Source organism: Nerophis lumbriciformis, linkage group LG17 (genome assembly GCF_033978685.3).
Source record: "Nerophis lumbriciformis linkage group LG17, RoL_Nlum_v2.1, whole genome shotgun sequence".
Lineage (NCBI taxonomy): Eukaryota > Metazoa > Chordata > Actinopteri > Syngnathiformes > Syngnathidae > Nerophis > Nerophis lumbriciformis.
In genome coordinates, this window is record NC_084564.2 from 40,491,188 (window position 1) to 40,503,900 (window position 12,713).

The 12,713-nt window shown below is 37.0% G+C and overlaps 1 protein-coding gene across 2 annotated transcripts in view; it reads left to right on the forward strand.

Annotated features, from left to right (window-relative positions):
- Positions 1-4,551: 4,551 nt before the first annotated feature.
- Positions 4,552-12,713, forward strand: part of LOC133614888 (roundabout homolog 2) — a 398,279-nt gene continuing 390,117 nt past the window's right edge. Inside the window, exons 1-2 of one of the 2 annotated variants that reach the window (XM_061973250.2) lie at positions 4,552-4,707; positions 4,810-4,963. In XM_061973250.2, coding sequence (XP_061829234.1) covers positions 4,909-4,963 — 55 coding nt within the window. In that variant the 5' untranslated portion in view covers positions 4,552-4,707; positions 4,810-4,908. Of the gene's footprint in view, positions 4,964-12,713 lie in introns of both variants that reach the window. The other variant, XM_061973251.1, reaches the window with a different exon arrangement.

Below are 12,713 nucleotides of genomic sequence, written 5' to 3' on the forward strand. Positions count from 1 at the left end.
AACAGCTCTATTAATGTTTGGTTTGTGTTAACGACCTGTGCTTAAAACGCTGACCAAATTTTACCATAAACCGTTAGCCCCTGTTAGCTTCTACTGGCAGCTAGCCTTTTAGCACGCACTTGCTCGCATTTGGCGCATTGTTTTTGTTAGCTTGTAAAATCAGTGTTATCATTTATAACTGCTTCCTTAATGTTTGGTTTGTGTTAACTACCTGTGCTTAAAACACTGACCAAATTTGACCAAAAACCGTTAGCCTCTGTTAGCTTCTACTGGCAGCTAGCCTTTTAGCACGCACTAGCTCGCATTGTTTTTGTTAGCTTGTAAAAATCAGTGTTGTAATTTATAACTGCTCCCTTAATGTTTGGTTTGTGTTAACTACCTGTGCTAAAAACACTGATTAAATTTTACGAAAAACCGTTGGCCCCAGCTTATACTGGCAGCTAGCCTTTTAGCACGCACTAGCTCGCATTTGGCGCATTGTTTTTGTTAGCTTGTAAAATCAGTGTTAAAGTTTATAACTGCTCCCTTTATGTTTGGTTTGTGTTAACTACCTGTGCTAAAAACACTGACCAAATTTGACCAAAAACTGTTAGCCCCTGTTAGCTTCTACTGGCAGCTAGCCTTTTAGCAAGCACTAGCTCGCATTGTTTTTGTTAGCTTGTAAAATCAGTGTTATATTTTATAACTGCTCCCTTAATGCTTGGTTTGTGTTAACTACCTGTGCTAAAAACACTGACCAAATTTGACCAAAAACCGTTAGCCCCTGTTGGCTTATACTGGCATCTAGCCTATTAGCACACACTAGCTCGCATTTGGCGCATTGTTTTTGTTAGCTTGTAAAATCATTGTTATGATTTATAACTTGTCCCTTAATGTTTGGTTTGTGTTAACTACCTGTGCTAAAAACACTGATTAAATTTTTACCAAAAACCCTTAGCCCCAGCTTATACTGGCAGCTAGTCTTTTAGCACGCACTAGCTCGCATTTGGTGCATTGTTTTAGTTAGCTTGTAAAAATCAGTGTTATAATTTATAACAGCTCCCTTAATGTTTGGTTTGTGTTAACGACCTGTGCTTAAAACGCTGACCAAATTTTACCATAAACCGCTAGCCCCTGTTAGCTTCTACTGGCAGTTAGCCTTTTAGCACGCACTAGCTCGCATTTGGCGCATTGTTTTTGTTAGCTTGTAAAATCAGTGTTATAATTTATAACAGCTCTATTAATGTTTGGTTTGTGTTAACTACGTGTGCTAAAAACACTGACCAAATCTTACCAAAAACCGTTAGCCCCTGTTAGCTTCTACTGGCAGCTAGCCTTTTAGCACGCACTAGCTCGCATTGTTTTTGTTAGTTTGTAAAATCAGTGTTATAATTTATAACTGCTCCCTTAATGTTTGGTATGTGTTAACTACCTGTGCTAAAAACACTGACCAAATTTGACTAAAGACAGTTAGCCTCTGTTAGCTTCTACTATCAGCTTCTACTATCAGCTAGCCTTTTAGTACGCACTAGCTCGCATTTGGTGCATTGTTTTAGTTAGCTTGTAAAAATCAGTGTTATAATTTATAAATGCTCCCTTAATGTTGGGTTTGTGTTAACTACCTGTGCTAAAAACACTGACCAAATTTTACCAAAAACCGTTAGCCCCTGTTAGCTTCTACTGGCAGCTAGCCTTTTAGCACGCACTAGCTCGCATTTGGCGCATTGTTTTTGTTAGCTTGTAAAATCAGTGTTATAGTTTATAACTGCTCCCTTAATGTGTGGTTTGTGTTAACTACCTGTGCTAAAAACACTGACCAAATTTTACCAAAAACCGCTAGCCCCTGTTAGCTTCTACTGGCAGCTAGCCTTTTAGCACGCACTTGCTCGCATTTGGCGCATTGTTTTTGTTAGCTTGTAAAAATCAGTGTTGTAATTTATAACTGCTCCCTTAATGTTTGGTTTGTGTTAACTACCTGTACTAAAAACACTGACCAACTTTGACCAAAAACCGTTAGCCCCTGTTAGCTTCTACTAGCAGCCAGCCTTTTAACACGCACTAGCTCGCATTTGGCGCATTTTTTTTGTTAGCTTATAAAAATCAGTGTTATAATTTATAAATGCTCCCTTAATGTTTGGTTTGTGTAAACTACCTGTGCTAAAAACACTGACCAAATTTTTACCAAAAACCGTTAGCCTCTGTTAGCTTCTATTATCAGCTAGCCTTTTAGCACACACTAGCTCGCATTTGGCGCATTGTTTTTGTTAGCTTGTAAAATCAGTGTTATAATTTATAACTGCTCCCTTAATGTTTGGTTTGTGTTAACTACCCGTGCTAAAAATACTGACCAAATTTTACCAAAAACCATTAGCCTCTGTTAGCTTCTACTTGAAGCTAGCCTTTTAGCACGCTCTTGCTTGCATTTGGCGCATTGTTTTTGTTAGCTTGTAAAATCAGTGTTATAATTTATAACTGCTCCCTTAATGTTTGGTTTGTGTTAACTACCTGTGCTAAAGACACTGACCAAATTTGACCAAAAACCGTTAGCCTCTGTTAACTTCTATTAGCAGCTAGCCTTTTAGCACGCACTAGCTCGCATTGTTTTTGTTAGCTTGTAGAAATCAGTGTTAGAATTTATAACTGCTCCCTTAATGTTTGGTTTGTGTTAACTACCTGTGCTAAAAACACTGACCAAATTTTACCAAAAACCGCTAGCCTCTGTTAGCTACTACTGGCAGCCAGCCTTTTAGCACGCACTTGCTCGCATTTGGCGCATTGGTTTTGTTAGCTTGTAAAAATCAGTGTTGTAATTTATAACTGCTCCTTTAACGTTTGGTTAGTGTTAACTACCTGTGCCAAAAACACTGACCAAATTTGACCAAAAACCGTTAGCCCCTGTTAGCTTCTACTAGCAGCCAGCCTTTTAGCACGCACTAGCTCGCATTTGGCGCATTGTTTTTGTTAGCTTGTAAAAATCAGTGTTATATTTATCTGCTCCCTTAATGTTTGGTTTGTGTTAACTACCTGTGCTAAAAACACTGACCAAATTTGACCAAAAACCGTTAGCATCTGTTAGCTTCTACTAGCAGCAAGTCTTTTAGCACACACTAGCTCGCATTTGGCGCATTGTTTTTGTTAGCTTGTAAAATCAGTGTTATATTTTATAACTTCTCCCTTAATGTTTGGTTAGTGTTAACTACCTGTGCTAAAAACACTGACCAAAATTGACCAAAAACCGCTAGCCTCTGTTAGCTTCTACTAGCAGTTAGCCTTTTAGCACGCACTAGCTCGCATTTGGCGCATTGTTTTTGTTAGCTTGTAAAATCAGTGTTATAATTTATAAATGCTCCCTTAATGTTTGGTTTGTGTTAACTACCTGTGCTAAAAACACTGACCAAATTTGACCAAAAACCGTTAGCCCCTGTTAGCTTCTACTGGCAGCTAGCCTTTTAGCACGCACTAGCTCGCATTTGGCGCATTGTTTTTGTTAGCTTGTAAAAATCAGTGTTATAATTTATAACTGCTCCCTTAATGTTTGGTTTGTGTTAACTACCTGTGCTAAAAACACTGACAAAATCATACCAAAAACCGTTAGCCTCTGTTAGTTTCTACTAGCAGCCAGCCTTTTAGCACACACTAGTTCACATTTGGCGCTTTGTTTTTGTTAGCTTGTAAAATCAGTGCTATGTTTTATAACTGCTCCTTTAATGTTTGGTTCGTGTTAACTACCTGTGCTAAAAACACTGACCAAATTTGATGAAAAACTATTAGCCTCTGTTAGCTTCTACTAGCAGCCAGCCTTTTAGCACGCACTAGCTCGCATTTGGCGCATTGTTTTTGTTAGCTTGTAAAAATCAGAGTTATAATTTATAACTGCTCCCTTAATGTTTGCTTTGTGTTAACTACCTGTGCTAAAAACACTGACCAAATTTTACCAAAAACCGCTAGCCTCTGTTAGCTACTACTAGCAGCTAACCTTTTAGCACGCACTTGCTCGCATTTGGCGCATTGTTTTTGTTAGCTTGTAAAAATCAGTGTTATCATTTATAACTGCCTGTGCTAAAAACAAATCATTAGATTTTTTCCATTACAGCATTTTAATTTTGTGAATGTACAATTATTATTATTATTATTATTATTATTTTAGATATATGTTTGCTAGTTCTAGCTATTAGGCTATTCTAGTTTTTATTTTTTTACTATTTATTTTACTTGTCGGGGGCAGCTATTTGTGGTTCTAGCGTTGTTGTTTTTTAAATGCACTGTAGCACTTTGAGGTTGTTTATTCAATATAAAGTGCTTTTACAAATAAAATATATTATTAATATTATTTAGATGTGAGTCATAATTCTGCTTTTTTTTTTTTTTCCCTGATCTTTTGATTTAATTTACAAATAGCTTTACTAGTCGTTTATACTTAATGAAAAACAAAGGGGGTTTGCATTATTGGGGATTTTTATTTATTTAATTATTTTTGTCCACACACGCACACACACACACGGGAGCACAGATGTCGTGTCTGTCCCTTTAAACACTGGAGCTTGGTGAGGATTTGTTGCAGCTATCAGACAGGAGGAGAGCGGCTCGGCATGCCGTTCTCCACATCTCCATAAACTGGCGACCGGAGCACACGGAAGACAGACGTGTCTTAATCCGGAGTGAGCTACATTTTGCCAAGCCTTCATTTCTGTGGGCCGTAGCGGAATACATGCACCATGACGGGACCAGGTGATGCTTTTTGAGGGGGGGTTATTTTTTTTTCGGCTCTTCTGGGCTGCTGCGGATGGTGATGCTGATGGTGGTGATGATGCTGACATGGCTCTCTCTCAGACAGTAAAGTTTTTAGGGGGCTGATTTCCCTCGCTTGAAATCATCCAGCTGAGGCTCAACTTGGGAGTGTGAAAATCTGGAAGTGGAGCCGGCTTGGAGATGAACTTTGGACATCTGCTGCTGACGTTGCTCACCTTTACTACCATTTCATCAGGTAAGCACGTTCTACACAACCTAGATCAGATCTAGCTATGACCACCATGTACCCCACTGGGCATCTTCTGCTTATTTACCTATAATATGTTGATCTAAATCAATCCAACACATCAATCAAGTACTCATTAATACAAACTTGGTGAACTTTTAGCTGGAAATCATGCAAGAAAATGGCAAATTACTCAAAAGAAGTACTAATCATTATTTTTTTAGAGTCTGACAAAAAATGTCTGTATGCAAAGTACATAAAAATGTTCTATATCAGTGGGTTTTTTTCCAACTTTGACCAAATACAGCCTCAGAAAACACTGCTCTCCAAGTACCATCATAATGGCCAATATTAAAATACATTAGCGTAGTAGGACTAAGTATTCATTAAAAAAAAAACAAGGCAGAGGTTGTATTTAACAAGTGTATTTGATATTTTGGCCACTGTAACGTTACACACAGTTTGAACAGTGACAGTAATCTGTTTAAATATTCAATTACCGTATTTTCCGGAGTATAAGTCGCACCTGCCCAAAATGCATAATAAAAAAGGAAAAAAACATATAAGTCACACTGAAGCCCGGCCAAACTATGAAAAAAACTGCGACTTATAGTTCGAAAAATACGGTAATTGATTCTTTGGTGTACCACTAAATGCATGCCACAGTTTGAGAATCCATGTTTTAGATCAGACCTGGGTTAAGCTTCTCAATCTGGCCCGCCGGACATTCCCAAATAATATTTTTTAGATGTTTAAGATGTAAAGTGTAGCTGCCATTATGATGTGCAGTGATGTTTTCTAATGACCGTTTAGTCTTCAACTATACTGAGACTTTTACATGGTTGGAATCTGCATTTTTGCATGATATCAGAATCAGAATCAGAATCAGCTTTATTGTCATTACGCAAGGTAACGAGATTGAGGCCATTCCATACAGTGCGATGTGTGCATGCTAGAAAAACAATGTGCAAATATATAAAAATATAAAAAATGTAGAAGTGCAATGAATATGGTGTGAAATGAATATATACATGAAAAAAAACAAAACAAAAACAGGGTGGTTGGTGGAATGGGTTATTGCACCGAAGAGAAGGCAGTTATGAGGGACAATGGGGCAGTCCGTTCAGGATGGTTATGGCCCTGGGGAAGAAGCTGTTCTTTAGCCTGTTTGTTTTGGTTTTAATGCACCTGTAGCGCTTCCCAGAGGGCAGCAGGTGGAACAGGTCAGAGCCAGGGTGGGTGCTGTACCCCGAACGGGACAAGTGGTAGAAAATGGATGGATGGATACTAGTTACTATGGTCAGAGACAGACGCGGAAGGAGATTTTTACAACAAAGTTCTAAAGCTTAGTGATGTATCACATATATCAGATTGTAGGTGGGGTTTTTTTTACACTTCACGTTCATATTTCACTGTGTTTGTTGCATTTTTGTTGCATTTCGCTTGATTGTAAAATATGTGGATGGAGAGGGGGTGTGACAATCATATGTTGTCAATATTCAGTGTTTTATCATTCAAACTAGTTGACAGGAAATTAACATGTACCTATACCAGACCTGGGCAAATTAAGGCACGGGGGCCCGCATGCGGCCCGTTAAGCTTTTCAATCTGGCCCCACTGGACATTCCCAAGTAACTATACTAAGTATTTACAAGCTTGGAATCTGCACTTTTGCATTGATTGATTGATTGATTGAAACTTAAACACTCAAAAAGCCAAAGTTTTATGTGAATAATATAAATACAGTCTATTATACAGCATTATTCACATGTGAATACTATAAATACAGTCTATTATACAGCATTATTCACATGTGAATACTATAGTCTATTATACAGCATTATTCACATGTGAAAAATATAGTCTATTATACAGCATTATTCACATGTGAATAATATAAATATAGTCTACTATACAGCATTATTCACATGTGAATAATATAGTATATTATACAGCATTATTTAAATGTGAGTAATATAAATACAGTCTATTATACAGCATTATTCAAATGTGAGTAATATAAATACAGTCTATTATACAGCATTATTCACATGTGAATAATATAAATACAGTCTATTATACAGCATTATTCACATGTGAATAATATAAATACAGTCTATTATACAGCATTATTCACATGTGAATAATATAGTCTATTATACAGCATTATTCACATGTGAATAATATAAATACAGTCTACTATACAGCATTATTCATATGTGAATAATATAGTCTATTATACAGCATTATTCAAATGTGAGTAATATAAATACAGTCTATTATACAGCATTATTCACATGTGAATAATATAAATACAGTCTATGATACAGCATTATTCACATGTGAATAATATAAATACAGTCTATTATACAGCATCATTCACATGCGAATAATATAAATAAAGTCTACTATACAGCATTATTCACATGTGAATAAAAGTCTATTATACAGCATTATTCAAATGTGAGTAATATAAATACAGTCTATTGTACAGCATTATTCACATGTGAATAATATAAATACAGTCTATTATACAGCCTCGTTCACGTGCGAATAATATAAATACAGTCTATTATACAGCATTATTCACATGTGAATAATATAAATACAGTGTATTATACAGCATTATTTACATGTGAATAATATGAATACAGTCTATTATACAGCATTATTCACATGTGAATAATATAAATACAGTCTATTATACAGCATTATTCACATGTGAATAAAATAAATAGTCTATTATACAGCACTATTCACATGTGAATAATATAAATACAGTCTATTATACATTTAAGTACAGTCTTAGGGGTATTAATATTTTTTTAAGATCCAAAACAAATAAATGGTCTTTTAATAGACTGGTGTTTAAATCCGGCCCATTTTCCAGACCTTGGCTTGTTTTTTTTTTACCCCACTATTGACCTACGGCGTATTCTAAAGATAATAACAATATCACGGAATTATTGTATCTTGGGTCATTAATTCCCAAGTAGGAAGAGTGTGGGGCCATGTTTAGAAAGCACATAAAGAAAATAAAAGCTGAGTTGTGCACATAATGCATGCTGTAGTCCTTCGTCTGATTCAATTGTAAAGCGAATGTCTTTAGTTTTGGTGACTTTAGCTCATAGCTGGACACAAGGAGCCACTGACAATACATTTTTGCACATATAGTTGTTTTTTTTTTTTTTTTTTTAGATCAACATAAAAAACACAAGATACACTTACAATTAGTGCACCAACCCAAAAAAAACCTCCCTCCCCCATTTACACAAAAGGGTTGTTTCCTTCTGTTATTAATATTCTGGTTCCTCCAATATACACTATATTGCCAAAAGTATTTGGCCACCTGCCTTCACTCACATATGAACTTGAAGTGCCATCCCATGGAATTGTCCAAAATGTTTTGGTATCCTGGAGCATTCAAAGTTCCTTTCACTGGAACTAAAGGGGGCAAGCCCAACTCCTGAAAAACCAACCCCACACCATAATTCCTCCTCCACCAAATTTCACACTCGGCACAATGCAGTCCGAAATGTAGCGTTCTCCTGGCAACCCCCAAACCCAGACTGGTCCATCAGATTGCCAGATGGAAAAGCGTGACTCATCAGTCCAGAGAAGGCGTCTCCACTGCTCTAGAGTCCAGTGGCGACGTGCTTTACACCACTGCATCCCACACTTTGGACTTGGTGATGTATGGCTTAGATGCAGCTGCTCGGCCATGGAAACCCATTCCATGAAGCTCTCTGCGTACTGTACGTGGGCTAATTGTAAGGTCACATGAAGTTTGCAGCTCTGTAGCAACTGACTGTGCAGAAAGTCTTTGCACTATGCACTTCAGCATCTGTTAGTTTACGTGGCCTACCACTTGGTGGCTGAGTTGCTGTTGTTCCCAAACTCTTCACTTTTCTTGTAATAACGTTGACTTTGGAATATTTAGGGCAATATGGTGTGTATATCAATACAGTCTGCAAGGGATACAGTCCGTGATTGTGTGTGCTGCTGGTCCACTAATAGTACTAAACTTGAATATTACTCATTGTCATTCATTACTAGTTTCTATGTAACTGCTTTTATATTGTTTTACTTTATTTGTATATTAAAGAAAATGTTTTTTATTTATTTATTTATTTATTTTAAAAAAAGGACCTTATCTTCACCAGACCAGGTTGTCAATAAAATTAGATTGTTTAAAGGGTTCTTAAAACCAGGTCCAGTCCAGATTATGTCCAGGTCGGGCTCAGCGACACACACCTTCACTTAAATTAGGGAACACAACAACAGATTGCATATAATCTATAAACAAAATTACATTTTCAAAATACACATTTGAGGACTTCCCATCTTTTTTTTAAATGTTTTTTGGCATCATTATCAGTTTCAACCATGTAACTTTTTAAAATTAAAAAATACTGAATAAATGTTTTACAAGAAAGTAATACTAAGTGAATATCTGTTTTTGGCCTTAAAAATAAACATTTTACAGAGTACTATAATTAAATTGACTAAATCATGACTGTTGAACTCTCCTTTGTCTTTTTGGCCCTGGAAATAACAATTACTCAGCGAGTAGTCCAGTAATTTGTATATTTGTACTTTTTGGGAACAGTAATTATTATGCCCCGGTTTCTGACTGTCACAGAGACTGTTGTATCAATAGTGGCATGCAGTGGTCATAATGCTTTTAAACGCTTATTTCTTTGTTACCGTTGGAAAAGGAGATTATACAGCAACACACACCTTCACTTATGTACGCTCAAATTAGGGAACACAACAAAAGATTGCATATAATCTATAAACAAAATTACATTTTCAAAATACACATTTGAGGACTTCCCATCTTTTTTTTAAATGTTTTTTGGCATCATTATCAGTTTCAACCATGTAACTTTTTAAAATAAAAAAATACTGAATAAATGTTTTACAAGAAAGTAATACTAAGTGATTATCTGTTTTTGGCCTTAAAGATAAATATTTTACAGAGTACTATAATGAAATTGACTAAATGATGACTGTTGAACTCCCCTTTGTCTTTTTGGCGCTGGAAATAACAATTACTCAGCGAGTAGTCCAGTACTTTGTATATTTGTACCTTTTGGGAACAGTAATTATTATGCCCCGGTTTCTGAGACTGTTGTATCAATACTGGCATGCAGTGGTCATAATGCTTTTAAACGCTCATTTCTTTGTTACCGTTGGAAGAGGAGATTATACAGCCTTTCCAACCATTGCTTTAATAACGGATTATATTTCCAAAGCTTTAATCCCAACCCCAAATTAAAGCTCAGCTCAAATTCCGATTGTCGCTTGATCATTTGTATCCGACTGATATCGTTTAAAGTCTTGGCAGCGCAATAGTTAACAAAAGAGATTAATACCTGGAAGTACACTATAATGCCAAAAGTATTTGGCCACCCATCCAAATGATGAGAATCAGGTGTCCTAATCACAGGTGTATCAAATCAAGCACTTAGGCATGGAGACTGTTTCTACAAACATTTGTGAAAGAATGGGCCGCTCTCAGTGATTTCCAGCGTGGAACTGTCATAGGATGCCACCTGTGCAACAAATCCAGCCGTGAAATTTCCTTGCTCCTAAATATTCCAAAGTCAACTTTATTACAAGAAAAGTGGAGAGTTTGGGAACAACAGCAACTCAGCCACCAAGTGGTAGGCCACGTAAACTGACTGAAGCGCATAGTGCAAAGACTTTCTGCACAGTCAGTTGCTACAGAGCTCCAAACTTCATGTGACCTTCCAATTAGTCCACGTTCAGTACGCAGAGAGCATCATGGAATGGGTTTCCATGGCCGAGCAGCTGCATCTAAGCCATGCATCACCAAGTCCAATGCAAAACGTGGGATGCAGTAGTGTAAAGCAGTGTTTTTCAACCACTGTGCCGCGGCACACTAGTGTGTCGTGAGATACAGTCTGGTGTGCCGTGGGAGATTCTCTAATTTCACCTATTTGGGTTAAAAATATGTTTTGCAAAGCAGTAATTATAGTCTGCAAATGATGTGTTGTTGTTGAGTGTCGGTGCTGTCTAGAGCTCGGCAGCGTAACCGTGTAATACTCTTCCATATCAGTAGGTGGCAGCCGGTAGCTAATTGCTTTGTAGATGTGGGAAACAGCGGGAGGCAGGGTGCAGGTAAAAAGGTGTCTAATGCTTAAACCAAAAATAAACAAAAGGTGAGTGCCCCTAAGAAAAGGCTTAGGGAAGGCTATGCAGAACAAAACTAAAACTGAACTGGCTTCAAAGTAAACAAAAACAGAATGCTGGACGACAGCAAAGACTTACTGTGGAGCAAAGACGGTGTCCACAATGTACATCCGAACATGACAATCAACAATGTCATCCCCAAAGAAGGATAAAAATAACTGAAACATGTTTGATTGCTAAAACAAAGTAGATGCGGGAAATATCGCTCAAAGGAAGACATGAAACTAGAGATGTCCAATATTATCGGACGTTAAATGCCTTAAAATGTGATATCGGAAATTATCGGTATCGTTGTTTTTTTTTATCGGTATCGTTTTTATTTTTTTATTTTTTTTATTTTTTATTAAATCATCATAAAAAACACAAGATACACTTACAATTAGTGCACCAACCCAAAAAAACTCCCTCCCCCATTTACACTCATTCACACAAAAGGCTTGTTTCTTTCTGTTATTAATATTCTGGTTCCTACATTATATATCAATATATATCAATACAGTCTGCAAGGGATACAGTCCGTAAGCACACATGATTGGTCCACTAATAGTACTAACCTTTAACAGTTAATTTTACTAATTTTCATTCATTACTAGTTTCTATGTAACTGTTTTTATATTGTTTTACTTTCTTTTTTATTCAAGAAAATGTTTTTAATGTATTTATCTTATTTTATTTTATTTTTATTTTTTTAATTGACCTTATCTTCATCATACCTGGTTGTCCAAATTAGGCATAATAATGTGTTAATTCCATGACTGTATATATCGGTATCGGTTGATATCGGTATCGGTAATTAAGAGTTGGACAATATTGGAATATCGGATATCGGCAAAAAGCCATTATCGGACATCCCTACATGAAACAGCTACAGGAAAATACCAAAATAAGAGAAAAAGCCACCAAAATAGGAGCGCAAGACAAGAAGTAAAACACTACACACAGGAAAACAGCAAAAAAGTCCAAATAAGTCAGGGTGTGATGTGACAGGTGGTGTGACACCTACCGTATTTTCCGCACTATAAGGCGCACCTAAAAACCACAAATTTTCTCAAAAGCTGACAGTGCGCCCTATAACCCTGTGCGCTTTATATATGGATTAATATTAAGATTCATTTTCATAAAGTTTCGGTCTCGCAACTACGGTAAACAGCCGCCATCTTTTTTCCCCGTAGAAGAGGAAGTGCTTCTTCTTCTACGCAAGCAACCGCCAAGGTAAGCACCCGCCCCCATAGAACAGGAAGCGCTTCTTCTTCTACTGTAAGCAACCACCCGCCCGCGTAGAAGAAGAAAAAGCGCGCGGATATTGCCGTACGTTTCATTTCCTTTGTGTGTTTACATCTGTAAAGACCACAAAATGGCTCCTACTAAGCGACAGGGATCCGGTTCATGAAAAGACGCAATCTCTCCATCCGCACACGGACTACTATTTCACAGCAACTGCCTAAAGACTTTCAAGAAAAGCTGGCTACTTTCCGTGCATATTGTAAAAACAAGATAGCTGAAAAAAAGATCCGGCCAGAGAACATTATCAACATGGACG